The 16,662-nt window shown below is 37.9% G+C and overlaps 1 protein-coding gene across 7 annotated transcripts in view; it reads right to left on the bottom strand.

The window, feature by feature from the left end:
• The window catches only part of STXBP4 (syntaxin binding protein 4), an 80,975-nt gene that overhangs the window by 35,429 nt on the left and 28,884 nt on the right, over positions 1-16,662 (bottom strand). For all 7 annotated transcript variants that reach the window (XR_004243793.1, XM_032128726.1, XM_032128722.1 and 4 more), the window contains 4 exons: positions 14,344-14,520; positions 12,187-12,303; positions 11,617-11,666; positions 10,365-10,495 (listed from right to left, as the gene is read on the bottom strand). Coding sequence is in view for 6 of the 7 variants with exons in the window: in XM_032128726.1 (XP_031984617.1) it covers positions 10,365-10,495; positions 11,617-11,666; positions 12,187-12,303; positions 14,344-14,520 (475 nt within the window). In the remaining variant the exon portion in view is untranslated. The remainder of the gene's footprint in view (positions 1-10,364; positions 10,496-11,616; positions 11,667-12,186; positions 12,304-14,343; positions 14,521-16,662) is intronic.

Raw genomic sequence — 16,662 nt, forward strand, 5'->3', positions numbered from 1 at the left:
TTCTTGCTCCCCTGATTCCTCTGTTCCGGAATTCATCCATCTCCTCTCCTTACTGGATCAACTTCTCTTGTCAGCATCTATTGTGCTATCCACCCACTTCCATCACTGTCAGCTCACATTGCTCACTGACGCATGTGATCGTTAAATGCAAGTTTAATTAGAAAGCATTCACTGGTAACAAATTAAAATGACTGCCTAAAATTAGAATTGAGCAGAAATTGTCTGAGATTTAAAAAGCAATAGTATTACATGATATGCCTTTCTTGCTAAGTAATACCTCAGTTGTTTTGCACTGATGATGAAATTAAACTGCACAACGGGCTGGCACGAACCACCTACAACTGAGAGACAGAACCACTCTGTGCTCAGCTCATTTCACAGCAAGGACTGACCAAAGTAATATTTTTTCCTTTTGAAGCAAGAATTGTAAGAATACATCAACTCAAGCCATTCTTTTAGCCTGATACAGAAAAGCCTGTAGCTACACATAGGTAAAAGAAGAGGCTTTAGAAATAATTTTAAATATTTTAGAGATAATGTTAAAAGTTCTTAAAATCTAAGATAGATTTCCTTTTTTGTTTTACATCTGAAGGGAAAAAAAAAATCACAAAGTGCCTCAATTTAGCATACTGAACTTTACCTGAACTGTAAAGGTAAAATTTACAGGTAAAGGAAAATTCCTGTTACCAAACACAATACCCACAGCAATCACTAAAGTAAGGCAAAAATTTCCCTCAACTCTCAGTTAATGATCCATATGCCTCATGCCATGAGGTAACAGATCTAGTCTGAGCCATACATACATTTTTTACCTCCTTTAGGTCTCCTTTATAAGCACCAAGCAATTATATTTTCCTCTGGCAAATTCTCCTTAAAACACACTTTTAAAAAGCTTCCTCTCTCATTCTTGGCAATCAACTTTCCCTGTACTTCTTTCCATTTAAATTAACACACTGGTGTGCCATATATGTCTAAGGAACTCTGCTGGCCCTCAGCTTCTCACTCCTACCTACTGAGGAGAAGTGAAAAAATGTGACAACTGCAGGAGCTGACAGCAAAGCCTACGAGCCCTCTGAGACAAGATGAGCCCTGATAGCTTCAGCACACACTGATTCCCAACAAAGGGCTGCTCATCCCCCTCCCCCTTGTCAGCATGAATCCAGATCTCTCAGGATGCTCAAAGAAAATGAACTCAGCACTGACTGCCAAAAGCACACACACTGCTTTGGATCAGCTCCACTGCAATGGTCACTTTGGTTTTGGTCACCTTAAATGGTGACACAGGAGCTCCCTGGCACCCAGACCCACAGGGAGGCATCGGGGTATCCACCTCTCCCCACAACCAGCTGACTAAATCTGAGCTGTCCCTGCCAGCCAAAAAAGGAGGATGTCAGACTCGGATCTGGGACTGACCCCTCACGGATAAATTCCTGTCTCACCAGGGTATTTTCTGGCTTTCAGACACTGATCTGGGGCCGAGACCAGTTCCTGCTTCCCCTGTGTATTTTCTCCAACTTGGGAGCAATTTGCATCTCCGTGACACAGAATTTTAAAGTTTCTTTCCTCCCTTAAGTCAAAACACCATGCTATAATGAAGGATTAATATATCAAAATTCCAAGCATTATGTCAACAGAAATTAACAGAGAGACAATTTAGGAAGTATTTACCATCCAGTAAAATTGTTGAATCTGGAGAGTTTTGACTTCAGTCTCCATAGCTACCAAGAGCAAATACAACTTGTATGGGAAGAGGCACAAAGTCAACTGATTTTTTCATAGAGGGGTCACAGTCTGAACTAAACAAGTCCATAGACTTTTAAAGGTCTGCTCTTTAATGACCTTTTTTTTCAGAGATGCTGGAAATTATCCTAATGATACTGCACTAATCTTGTTAGGTCATCTGTATTTTAAGATATAATAATACCACTTGTTTTTCATTATTAAAATGTTTTGATTTGAAAGTCAGGACAGGCAGTGCCTATTCAAAAGCTGACTCATCTTTTCTCATTAAAAGTAAGTGAATGGAGAGAGAATAATTCGCTTTTCTAGCAGCAACAACAGAGTTCTGAAATCTAGGTCACATTAAAGAACTGTCTTGAAATACAAGCTTTAGACACTGAATTGTGTTTTTCCTTACTGTGAAACATGGGGATTAACATGCATGTTCAATCACCAATAAATCAGCATGCAACTTGTTCATAACTGATATTTAAATGTATTTTCTGATTTGATCAGGGTCTAAAATTATTCTGTCCTTATTAGTGTGAGTTTTTATCTGGCTTCTCTGCTTATCCATAATTACTGTAATGTTCTGATTCTCAAAAACCAAATTAAACAAGCAGGGTCTAGTTCCTGGGCCCTGTAACAACACCCACAAGTAAGACCAGTTAGGTGAAAACAATGTCATTCTTCACTCACACTCAACAAAATGTGAATTTAGTCCAAGGAAGCGGAGCTTGGGGATAATTCAGGATTTAAAACCCATTGGTAAAAGGACGTTTTTTTGAAATGCCATTGAAAAACAAGATTAAAATTTTGTAAGGGCTTGACTAACTGGATCAAATGTCTGAAATAAACAGGGTGCAGCTGAATAAAGACAACAGCAGAGTGTTGTCTTCAAGGTGTGGATAATCAGCTGCCCAGAAGGAAGTGGGCACACCCAGCTGCCCTTGGTTCTGGGAGTAGAAGAAAGCCCAATCTTCACACGAACCAGTAACATGGAGCTACTGGGGAAAGGAAACACCATTTGGGACCTGGTGTGATTTCATATTAAAGCAAACAAGCTTATTCCATTTTTGTCTCCCACAGGAAGCTCTCAAGTACAGAACTCAACACAACTTTGATGAATTGGAGAGAAGTCAGAGAAATACAAAGGTAAGGAAGTGACCAGGAGAGATGTGGTGTAGGGAAGAATTCAGCAAACTAGTGTCATTTATTTGGGGGAACAGCAAACAGGGTGGAGATGCTACACGGTCTTCAAAAGTTAAAAGTTAAGAGGAAGCAGTGGGGTGTTCTCAATAACCACAGGGGTCAAGACAAGTAGTAGCGGGCTTTAACCACAGTGAGGAGGATTTAAGCCAAAGGAAAAGGTTTCTAGTGGCACAGGTAATTAAGGACAGCAATAGCTGGCCCACAGAGGCAGTGGGATATGCTAAACAATTACCTGTTTGAGTTAACATACCTGTCTGAGTTAATAATAATTTGTGTTGCTGGAGGCACATGGATGCACTAATTGCTAGAGGTCCTTCCCAGCCAAATCTTTTCTGATGCCTTGGTGGCAAACTACCAAGTGCTACTTCTCTACAATTTTGTGTAATTTACATTACATGTAGACATTTCTTCTGCTTCCCATTTGCAAGGCATTTTTATGTCTTGTGTTCACAGAAGTGATATATTTAAATTATATTATGCACTAAAAAACTCCTCTCTTGTCTCCTTCAAAGTATTTCTTGTAAACACAAGGCAGTCCTGGCCAGAGAAACAGGGCTTAGGGAACGTTTTTAAGGCTTGTCAGAAAGCACCTGTACTCACACCCCAATAATAACACTAAAACCAAACAAAACCACAGTCAAAGGTGAAACAGCAAAAGCATTTTTTGGTCTTGTGTTTTTGGTTTTTTTTTTGGTTTGTGTTTTGTTTTTTTTTTTTTTTTTTTAATTCAGCCTTGATTTGTCTGCACTGGCAGAACTTATTTCTGTAACATTATAGGAACTGCTTTTAAGTACAGATAAATACTTAAATATTACTATTTCATCAGTGATGATGCTACAGCTTAGCAGCCTTTTTTTTTTTTTTTTTTGTTGAGTCAGGGATCACCACCCAACCTTGAAACCTCTCCCATATTATCATAATAAATCATGCAATTGAAAAGAATACAAAAGAATCCAGGTTCTGCAGACAAGCTGTAAATCAGTCATGAGACTTTTGCGGTTCAGTGGTTGATGATCAAGTACAGTCTGGAAACCACAGCTATAAGTCTAAATTACCTAGAAATATGTGGATAACCATGCATTAAAAAATTAATGTGGATCCAGCACACAGCACTGAAACTTTGCATCAGACCTACAGTACTTAACTGCAGCAATTACAATAAAAAAAGGCAAGAAACCCAACCCAGTAAAATGTTCTCAGAAAACCGTACGGGAGCCTATGGCTGTCTCTGTGCTCCAGCCTGTGCTTCCTCATCAGCCACTCCCTTTCCTAATGAAGATTTCCAGGTCAGACAGTGCAAAGGTGCTCCCTGACACTGTTCCATAGTCCAGGCATTTTTGCTCAATGAAAAGTCACTGCATAAACATCACACACAGTAATGATAAACCAGAAACGAAGTATTTTTACAAGTCACTAATAAACCTGACAGTTACCCAAGAATGCTGGGGAATAGCATCTCTAGTGTAATAATAGATTCTAGTAATTGTAGATTACTATCTGGGAAGAAAAAAAGCTGCTTTCAAGATTTCCTATCAGTAAGACACTTAATCAGAAAAAAACATTAATAATAAATTCAGAAGACTTTTGTTAAATCCTTGAGTTTTTGTCATTCTTACCTATGAACAAGCAAGTCAGCTGCTTCATGACTCAATTTTTTTTTTTTTTAATTGGGGTAATAATTTTAATCAAGGTGTAGGAATCATGTCAATAAAGCAGTTTGTATCAGATTTACAGACTGGAGAGAGAATGGACTTGTCTCACAGGTCTAGTGCTCCCTTTTCAAATTAGTTTTTATGCACACTCAATTTCATTTATATCGGAGTTATTTTTAATACTGTACAGTATTACACTTCTTAAGTGGAACACTTATTTTCCATTGCAATGAAACATATTCAAATTCTTGGACAGATTTTCTTTTTGAAATTACAGTTCTATGAACACTGTCAGAGTTACAACTCTTCATTCTTATTTACCATGCAAGCAAAATTGGAAATTTAAATGATTTCCAGGAAATTAAAAGTCTTGATGCAAGTAAACAGTTATGTAGAAAAAGCTTTCAAATTCTTGACTGCATCCTTGTAAAACTGTATTAAATATGATGGGATTTTTTTCCTGAGGATTACAGAAACCATTTTCACTGTTATGCAACTTTGAAATTTAATTTTTCTGCAAGTACATAAGTTGTTCACCTTCAGGTTTCTTACTGTGATCTGATTTGCAATGTATCTATAGAGTTGCAGAAAAGCTATCAATTTTTTAATGAAACATTCCCATTTTCAAAATAAGGCAAAAATTTAACAAGGTCTGTAATATAGTGTGAAACAGATCCACTTCCCATCTTGTGTATATTTGATGTTGTGTATTGGAAAAATTAAAATTAAGTCGGGGTTATTCTCAGTTTACATCGTTGAAGATGTAAAAGGAAAATTTCCAAGTTTTATTTCAATTCCCAAACTCTATTCCTGAGTTGCACCAGCAAAGTTTACAGATCAGAAAAGTAACGTGGGCACTCTGCAATTTAATAAAAACAGTATTAAAATTTCTTGGTGAATTAAGTTTAATTTTTGGATAAACCAGTTTGTGTAGCTGCAGCCACTGTTTCTGCACAGGGTCCCTGACTCCCAGCACGTGGCTGAGAGCAGGGACCCAGAGCCCCCAGCACAGGCTGAGCTGGGAGACAGATCTCAGTGCCCAGAGAGATTTCCACGGAGCAGAGCTGGGAGCTGAATCCCCCTGTTCCACAGAGCCTGAGCCAAGGGCTGCACTCAGAGCAGCACCAAACTCTTCCTGCCTTGCTCCATCTTGTCCTGCCTTGCTCTGACTTTACAAGATGAGACTAAGCAAACAAGAGACTGAATTCCAAATTCCAGGCAAAGTGAGAGATTCTGCAGCTACACAGGGAAGAGGCTGTATGTAACATGTTGTCTTTAGAGGCCATGGAGGCCACAAAGATAAGGCCACAGGCCCTCCTATCTCCTTGGTAAAGAACAAAGGATTTTGGAGCATTGCTTCTGAGGAGCTGACAGCATTTGGTATTTATTCCAGGAGGAATAAAGTGACAATATTCTGTGCCAAAAGATTCTGTGCTGTCCCCAGGAGCTCAAAATTCAGCACAATTCTTCAAGTAGAAGGAGCTACAGATGACCAGGCCATATCTCAATATTAATGTAATTCTGAGATTTATCATTTCTTTTTAATGTCAATTCAAATAAGATCCAACAGCAAAAAGTTAATTGAGTAACTTAATATTACTACTTTTGACAAAAATGAAACTATCTTCCCATTAAGTATTTTTGTTTGGAGGGGAAAGAAATTGACCTTCAGGGACTAGCAAAACTGTGAAATTTTCCTTTGAATAAAACAGTTGATAAATTCTCTTTTGGGAAAACTCACCTCTTTTGTTGTTGTTAAAAGTTTCAAAGGAATAATACATATTAATTTCACCAAATTAGTATTTTCTATGGAAGTACTGTCTCAGCAAATGTTTAGCTGACAAACATAAGTTTTTTACCTTTAAAGCACACAGCACTAATTTTAATTCTTTTGCTAGCAAAAACTATTAAAAAGGGACCTGTACAGCTGCATTCAGGATATACTCTGTATAATTTATCAGGTCTCTTCTATTTCTGATTTCAGTAATTCACTGAAATATTTATGGCCTTGCCAGAACAATGAATACACAGTTATCTCTTTAGTTATCATTATGCTGCTCCTTCCCAAGCAGCTCTTCCAGTGAGGAAGGAAAAGCACAGTTCTAGCTCATCAGCTGAAAGAATGTCAGAGGTATTCTCTCAATTCACACTCCTCCCCACAAATCGGACCTTGCAGGAGATAATTTTGTCTAATACTAAAAATACAAGATACAGCATCTTTAATATCAGGAGCCAAACATACAGAAGTTAACCAAGACATGCCTGTCCATGCCACAATTACAGCTACATTTTGATGTACAGGCATAAGGTAAAAAGCGGAAGGAGAACAGGCCATGTTCTGGCTGATGAACTACAGCCAATTACCTGTAAAAAGTTACAGCACTACTGCGTTCATAAAATACAAGATTCAAGAACAAAATAGCAAAAATGTATACAGCACTTATTCTATAAACAAACACACCAGGCCTGTAACAAACAAAAGAAATATTAATACTTAACAATATTGGCTCTTTTCAAAATAGCAAAATTGTTATTTGTGAAGCCTTGCTACTCTGCTTTATAGCTTAGTTCCACCCACACTGTCAAAAGAATGGAAAGGGACTGACACTTTCCCAGCCATGGAATGGTTCTGGCGTTTAAACACAATATAGTTGAAAAATCCCTACACTGAAGAAATGGATAGATCCAATATTTCAGCTTTTAATGCCAAAGATGTAAAGCATTGTCCAAAAATCAAAAGCAATTTAACCATCAAGAGAACAAGCACTAATGGATGCTGAGCAGCAGCAGTTTACATCCTCCTTTTATCTAGTCAGCATTCAAGGAAAATGAATATAAAATCCAGGCAACAAAATTTCTGCCTTTAGGATCATCAAAATCAAATGCATAGTGACTGGCAAGATCAACATGAGTAAGGTAAGTAGGATTTTTGGAATTTTTATTAATTTGGAGATCATTTGAGTGAACTTCAGCATGACTGCCTTGTGTCAGATCCCAGGCTGAGAGCTAATTAAAGCAACGTGATGGGATAAAATAGCTCAAGATTCACTGCTTGAGTTCCTGCCGAGTGGAGAACCTGGCTTCAGAGCACTTCCTGGATATGGATGGTTGGGATTGTGTCAACTACAGCAAGATTGTATTTTTGGACAGAAGTTTCAGAGGCAGAGGGAGGAAATCAGCAGCCAAAATACTTGAAAGCTGTGTTATACAACTGCCCATTTCAAAATGCTGATTGCCTGCTCTTTGATGAGGAGATAAGTATGTTCCAGGGTTAATCAGCTTTTGGCCATTACCCGTACCCAGTGTATTCCTTTTCTAAATTTTTAATAGAAAAGAAGAAAATGCTTTCTCTATTCTTTTTAGCATGATTTGCACCATATGGTCTGCTAAGTGCAGGCAGCAGCTACTTTTAAATGCTGCAGTTCTTCACTGAGGCATTATTATCCTTTGTATGACGAAAGTAATTTCAAGTGTTCAGGAGATGCTCACATTCTGCAAAGCAGAACAGTCTCTCAAGGCTTGGTTTCTAAAAATAGCTTACAGTCTTTAAAGAAGATGAAGAATGGCTCTTTCAAGGGATAAACTTGATTATTCTGTTTATTACTTCATTGTTTGCATTTCAGGATCTGCAGGATCCTGAAGCAGTAAGCCCTGGAAAATGAGCTGTTGTTTTTTTTCAGAGTCTTTGCCTAAAGAATCACCAAAGTGCCTTTACAGAGCTGCCACAGCCTGCAGAGCTGAAAGCTGACCTGCAGCAGTATCACAAGGCAATATGTACTTGAAGATTTTCAGGAATACCCTGAACTTCTTCAAGCCTCTTCCCTCAGGCAAAACGTCAGGATATTAGAGAGGAAGGGGATAGTTTGTGCGGATAATTCATAAATATATCATTTTGACCTGGTTGTCAAGGAAGATTTTTTACAAAGGAAGCAGTCTTCTGTTGGAAAAACACTCTACAACTCTGTCCTAGCACCCAGATTTTGTTTCACATGTATTGTAAGTGAATCAAAGAGGAATTTTGGCTGGGGCTCCTTTACTTTGTATTTACAAGTATCAAGCAAATAATGAAAGCAAAGTTGTATTTAGAAGGTAAAATGTATCACAAAGGCTGCCTAGCCAGACATTCTGATCCACTGAGCAACCTCAAAAATATTAACTCCAGTTTTCTCTCTAAGAATTAAGTAACAAATTATTATGTTGTGGACACCTGCCTGGAAAAAGGAAACCCTTCAGTCTGCACTGTAGTCTCTACTACACTCTTCTCTTTGATGTATGGTATTTATGAAATGCCACATACACAAGAGCCCCCTTTCAATGACAGCCCATCTGCAAGAAAACTTCAGATCACGTGGGAAACATCTAGTGAGAAGCTGGCAGAGAACACTGCAGACAGATAGCTATTAGATAGTTCCTTTGCCTTAACAATTTTTTTTTTGACAGAGAGAGAAAAAACGAGTGAAGTTTAAAGCTTTAATCTCATACCCAAGCTTGTCAGAGTCCAAATCTATCTGTAATGCTCTCCAAATCAGAATGAACTCAGAAAGATGACGTTCAATCTTTAAATCCTTCTCTGCAGACCTATTTTTAATTCTCAGGTTCATAAAATGGATTCCTGCTGTGGCTCCAGAGCTCTCTAATGTGCATTCTACCTATTATGTTTGACATAACCACATGTTAGAATTCAGCTGCATTTAGAACCAAAAGTTTTATTTGCACCATTTCCTGTGTAGTGTAATAAAACCAATTCAGTGTGACAGAACTATCATTGTCACTGGTGGAAAACCAATTATCTCCTCTCCTGGTCACTGTTATTCTTTTCACTCCACCAGTAACTCTAATATTCTGGACACTTTTGAACAAATTTTATCTGGACACTTTTGAACAAAATTTATTGTGCTTCCTTTGCCACAGAGTGAATAATAAATAAATGCTTCAATAAGAATGTCAAAAAACCTATTTTTCATATCTTACTTTCTCAAGAAACATTTTTTCAGTCTCTTTCTAAATTAATTCCTAAATAGTCTAAGCTCTTCGAATCTTTGATATAATAATTATGGGAACCATAATTAACCACCTTTCCAAAACCTCCTGTAATGTACCATTTCTGCTCCATTTCTGTAAATCAATCCATTTAAGCTGGATTAGAACTGACATGTCTGCTCAACTAGAGGAAAATACCATCCAAATACACAATTGTTTTAATGATCTTAACCAGGAATTCTACAGAAAGTCGAAGTTGTTTCTTAGATTTTCAACTCATGTAGTTTATCACAGTAACTCGCATGAACTACCATCACTTTCAGCAATGGGAAGAGACTTCTGTTCATGACCTGAGGACATACACAGATATCTCCAAACAGAACTGCTGCCTACATTCACTCCCTACAGCAACAACATCTTCATTAAAACACTTTGATACATATCCATGTAAATCCAGCAGAATAACATTTTACAAATATTCCAGTATGAAAACCAGAGCATTAAAGCAATGAAATTCTGCTTGTTTTACATGATTCTGGTAATCTTCATATTCCTCATTTCTGCATTAATTTTGTACTTTAAGTTTTCTTGTGAAGAAATGTACTCTGGAATAACTTCATATTCTAATTATAGTTTGATGAAGATGTGTCCTGAACTGACACTGAACCTGCTCTGTCCTTCTCTGCTAGGAATGATTTATTCTGCCAGTTCACATTCAATTTTAAATGAAATTACCCATCTTCCTGGCTGATAAACTGATACCAGATTTCAAAGCACACAGAGATGGACACATTCACTCACAATCTACTTCCAAAATGGCACGGACAGACTTGGCAAGGTCCCCAGCTTCTGCTGCAAGAGCTGCTGTGACAGTAGGTCCGACCCTTCCCAGCCGTGCCAGAAGTGCTTTAGTGGACAATGTTCTCCTGTCACTAAGAGAATAAAGAGTAAGTGTTTATTTGTAAGATGATAAAGGAAATTGCTCCTTTTAAAAAGGTAAACTTGTTTTTCTAAAGTGGTTTTGTTCTCACTGTATGAACAAAAAAGATTCACGCTACCAAATCAGCGAGTCTGCCCCAGCAGCAGTCCTGGCTGAACAACAAAGGTTATTCGGAAAGTTCAATTCAAATAACATTCACAACTCAAAATGCAGTGTCAAGGACTCAGTGGGTGTCACAAAAGGAACTTGAATGGAATTTTCATACCAGCATTTAAGAAGGAACACTGCTTCATGGGACCCAACTCTTCTCTGCTGTTAGTTAGTCAGCTTGTCACCTTGGCTTAGTATTTGATAATAAATCCATCTACTAAAATATACTCTATGAACTTTATAAACAGACAACATCACTGTTGTGTGCAGTGCCAATGGGAACTGCATCTCACTGATTATCTATGATATCCTAGTTGGTCTGAGCCTGCACAGGTTTTTTGAAATAACGTTCCAGTTCACTTCACTTAAATACATTTGATTTCCTTGAGAGCTGTACCAAACAAAACTGCAGGAAAGAGACTGAACAATTTTACTGTTACATAAATATTAATAGAATGCTATCTGGGATATATAGGCACAATCATGTCAATATTCTGAAGGACCAAAGGCTGCTTAATTCTTGAATATTCCCAGCAGCTTTTTAAACAAGAAAATTAATCAAATGTAAATGGATACACATTTTATCAATTTATTTATATGCTACTGGATTCATTGTGATGCAAAATCACCTAGGAGGATCTAAAAAAATATTAAAAAAATTATAACCCACTGTTAAAGTTCCTTGCATTTTAACTAATCCTTAGTACATTATAATTACTTTATGGAAACATCCAGACAATCATATCTATGTAATTACTAACTGTTTTAATTTAATTCAGAGGTTGTTAATGAAGCTGTATTCTGAAAGCCTAATTCATAATTCATGCCATTCCCTCTCTTTCAATAAAATGACACTCAGAACTACACAGCAAAAGCATAGGAAAAAAAATAGCTACAAGGCAGTTTTTGGAGACTTGGAAACAATAGCAGTGTTTTTCATTATTAATATTGCCATTTCATTACCTTAAAACTGTTGAGGAGGTAGAGTTATCAGAGAGTATTTCATGCACAACCTGTTGGTCATAGTCAAGAAGTTATCAGTTTATAAATCAACACCATCAAAAAGTTAATACCTTATAGTTTGATGTTCTATTTGGGGGTGGGGGATTTGACTGTCAATTAAAGAGTCTAGTGTCTCCCAGCTAGAAGCGCAAAAGTAAAAACCAAAATATTATAGCCCCCTTAAACAAAGTAAATATAACAACATCACTTTTTTTTGTTGTTGTTTCATAACATTCCAAAGTATTACCAAATATTAGCTTTTCTGCCTTTTTCTTCTGAGGAGTTTCACAGAAATTGGTAGAGTTTAGGTGTAAAAAATTATCTGATCATTTTCATTTGTTCAGTATAGCAAAACACAAAGATTGTGTAAACCTCTGGATGGAACTGTACACTTACACATCATCTATATTTCCAGGAATGAAAGGATCTCTGTGAACTAGTTTATAGCCGTTTTACTATGTTTATTCCTCAAAGACATCAACACAAACCCTTTCCAAATAAGATATTGCTAGAAATGAAAGGCAAAGTTACCTCTACAAATTGTAGCAATTTTTCAGTGGCCACCTCAAATGTCTTCCTGGCAGACTCCGATTTCCGCAGCTGGCAGTCAAGCACCGTAACCCTCTTTCTCAAGTCTTGAATGTTCTCCTGGAAAAGGTATTTTATGGCTTTTATTCTAATAATTTTCTCCCATGGATCACACAGAGACATGGTATGAACTGAGTGTTTGGAATGTTTAACACACTCTTTTCTACATTTCTGTAAAACTCATAACTGGAATGCCGGACCAGCTGGAAAATCAGCACCAAACTGCAACAGATTTTGGCAAATGATAGAAAGGTAAATTAAAATTGGAAGACAACAACAGTGATAGGGCTGAAAATTAAGAGAGTTTGAACCGACTGATGAATGGATCAAAAATACCAACCTGATGGTGACAGTATCCCTCAGTAGGGTGCCATAAACAGCCAGAACAAATTCAGTCCCCTAGCTTGCATCCTTTGGCCACTACAGTAATTATGGCACATCTTGGAGGAAATTACCCCCTAGGATGTCTCTGCATGCACTCGTATAACCTATTGATCAGTGTTATGCATCCCTCTCTCCTTCAGCACAGAGGATGTGAGCCCTGTTAGATCCAGTCCTGGAGGCTTTGGGTTTCATTAGAGTGCCTGGCACTGTTCCTGTGAGAGAACCACGAGTGAAGTCCTCACATGTACCTGGGCATGTCTGTTTAGCTGAGCTGTCTGCTGGACACAAGATCTAGAAAGATCTCTCCAAAATACAGAAAACAGCACTGTAGTTAAAAATAAACTTTTACATCACACTGCAGGTGATCATTCTGAAAGCTCACAACCTACTCTAAAACTCTTATCGAAAAATCACCCAAACCCACTTATTAACTTTACTGGAAGCAAATAATTTGTTCGTATACACTGTACAAAGCAGCAGAATCATCATCACCCTGAATGCCAAAGGATCTGTTGATTCAAACACCTTTGTTTTGATAATGTCACTGTCCACTCTGGAGAAAGAGCTGGTGAGGGACCTCATCTTTCACACTAAAAAGGCTGTAATATGGAGTTGGTACCTACTTGATACTGCTTCTTTTGGATAAGAAATGCAGAGGTTCAAATCTCCACACAGGTGTTGAAGTAGTCAGTCAGAATTTCAGGAATTCAAGCTACAATCTCTGGAACAAACCCCCAGGAAAGTAACCCACACCCTCTGAATTTCTTAAAATTTGGCTGTTTATACAAGTCCTAGAAAACAAACAGTGCTGCAAGAACACCTGACATAAAAGATGGGGCATCTCACCCAAATGTTCAGAAAGAACTTCCAGGGTGTGATTCACCTCATCACTCACAACTGAATGAGAGGAATTCCTCCGTGGGAACCACAGGGACTTGGTTAAGCTGTTCTCTGCAAGCTTGTTTACCTCAGAGCTTGGCTTTACCTTCCAATGTCTTGAAATATTAAATTAATTCTCAGGATTAAACAAGGCAACATTTCAGTAGGTTTTCTTCACCAGGTCATATGCACATCCATTTTTCATGAGAAAAACAAGGTAATCTCAAAAATGCCAACCTGTTTGCATTTGTTCAAACCGTGTCTAGAACACAGGTCAGGAGTTACAGGGAAAAATTTTAAAGTGCCTCCAATATTTTATTTCTTAGCCTGTTCTGAAAAGCCTCACTGAAGATGATGTGGGTTTAAAATATAAGGCTCAATTAAAAAAAAAAAATTGGCGGGATTAGTACTATTTAAATGATTATTTTAATTAAATCTAAGTTTACTTTAGAACAGGACAGGGGTGTTATTTGCCTAACAAAAACATAAACCTGAAGGCCATTTTCACATGAGTACAAAAGCATATAAATATATGCAAGGTGTAGTCCTTTAAAGACAATGTATCTGCAGCCCAGAAACTATTCCATGCTTAATGCTTGAGATATGCTGACCTATAACCCAAATATGCTGGGAGCTCCTGTTTTTCCAGCCCAAAGATGTCTGGTGGAAGGAAGCTTCGTGCACTTCGCATTACCCCCTTCGCTACACATCATCCCAGTTATTGAATAATACAAGACAAACAGTGACCTACTTTAGAAAAGCAGATGAAAAGAAAATGAAAACAAGATACATGATAACAGGAAGGAAACCATGGTAACTCTGACAGGCTTTGCTTACTTTATTTTGGCCAGAATGCTCAGCGAGCTGAGCCTTCAGCTCTCCAATTTCAGCCTCTAACAGGTGAATCACTTCTTCATAGTCCATCTCTATTCCCCGGGCCTGCCTTTGTGCAGCCTCTGCAAGGTGAATTCTGCTTCGCAGGGCTCTTGTCTCCTCCACAGCTGCCTTGGCTTCCTGCAGATGATACAATTCAGTGGAAAAGTTACAACTCCAACTACCAAAAAAGCAGATTTAGCTCACAAGTACTGCAGCTGGCCTCAGGGCTACCTGTTAGTGTTCATGGTTAGAGGGCTCAATTGCTAATTTTTAATATATGATGTGCAAATGAAAAACAGGTAAGCAGAGAGACATAATTTTCCTAATAAATTAAACAACGAGTTCTACAATTACTGAAAATCTACGTGAATGAAAGGTTTCCTTGAAATGCACCAGATGCTGTTGATCTGCCCCACTGCTTCCATACCAAAAAAGTACCTTAATGAGATGTTACTTCATTTTATTATTATTGCCTGAATTCACACTCTAGTCACAGCTCACACATCACGTACATGGACTTTTAATGCAAGTATTCAGTCCACACTCTTCTCAGAATCAGTGCTTTTTATAAAAACTATTTTTCTGCCTAGTTCCTGCTCCTATTACGCTCCTAATATCCTATATTATCACAGAACATTAGAAGAGAGTCGGATAAAACTTTTATCTAAATAACATACAGAAAACAGAAAAATCAGAAACTGTTAGCTTTAATTCAGCTAATGTAATCCCTAAATGTTGCAACATGTCCTTTCAAGAAAGATATTGCTCAGTTCATTTTAGGACTGAATATTAATTGAAGTTAACTTTGATTAGTAAATTAGAAAGTCAAACTAAAGATGGGTTTACACACTAGGAATAAAACAAACAAACTGCTCACACAAAATATACAGGCTCACTGGCACCAAAACTAGTAAACCATCTTTGCCCTCAGCTATTAATTAATCTGTATGAAAAGTCACCTTATATCAATTTTCTGAATAATTAAAGTTATAAGCTTTGAATACACAAATTCACAGATCTACAAGCTTTTTGTAGAAGGTGCTCAGTTAAGGATACTTAGGTGAATATTCTATTCCTCGTCTACCTATTACATCTTATTATTATCATTATACCCTGGTTGGGAATGGAACTAGAGGGAAAACAGGTAGCTGTAGAGGAGAAACACACTGTGACTCTTTAACATGGAGGAAACAACCTTCTAGAAGCTAGGTTTGAAACTGCTGTTTCTAAAAAACCTAGATGACCAGATCTGTCTGTTTTGTGGAAGAAACTGCATATAACATGTGTCATGATACAAATGTCTATAGAGAGGTCAGTTAAACTTACAAATGCAGATTTAATTCTTTCTTCACGTAGAAGCATTTGTTCTGTACAATCAATATCCTTCAAGTCAGGTTTTCCTATACTTTGTGATAATGTTCTTTCTGTAAAATGATCTACGAATCTCAGCTTCACACGACTTTTAACCTCTACACTGTTAGCCTTAATGAACAATATACTCCAGGCCATAAATCAGCTAATATCAGTCACATATAACCAGTACATCATCTTCCTCATCTTTGCAATATAAAACCAATTTGGATGATGGCCAGGGACATCCTGGTCTCTCAGAAAATAGAGCAGTAGAAGAAGTAACCACACATGTAGAACAGCAACACCACTAGTGAAGGCAGGTGACACTGGTGCTGTACAGGCACTGGTGTGTTACAGGGCACAAGTGGTAAGAGATCCATTTAAGTGACCTTTAATTTGACAGCAAGTAGAATGGTTTTCTTTTTTCCTTTGGAAGCACTAGGTGAACTACACGAGGACCACTTGCACCTGGAAACACAGACTCATCCCAAGCTTATTGCTCTGTGTGTGTTATTCCTCACGCTGGTGTCAGAGTTGTGTGTCTGCAGCACTAAGAACAGTGTGAGGGTCATTACTGCTCGCACTCCCTGAAAGCACAACAGAACAATCCCCCCTCCTGCAAGCTGCTCGTGGCACTCCTTTTTTCCTAGAAACAATTCAGAGAACACAGGGACTCCTAAGAAGTTATCAATCTACAGAAGCAGGGGTCAAAATTACTACCTCTAGGGAAGGCACTTTATGGCCACTGTAAGAAACAAAATGAGTCAATAGCAAGAAGAGCTGGGCCCTGCTGATACAGAGGATGAGCTGGGAGCCTTCAGCACCAAAGGCATCCTTGGGAAGCAGGCTGGAGGTGGGAAAAAGACTCTCAGAGACAAAAGTGAAAGGATGCTCTGATGTTAAGTTTGACTAATATGAATGAACACA

The sequence above is a fragment of the Corvus moneduloides genome, chromosome 19, assembly GCF_009650955.1.
Source record: "Corvus moneduloides isolate bCorMon1 chromosome 19, bCorMon1.pri, whole genome shotgun sequence".
Lineage (NCBI taxonomy): Eukaryota > Metazoa > Chordata > Aves > Passeriformes > Corvidae > Corvus > Corvus moneduloides.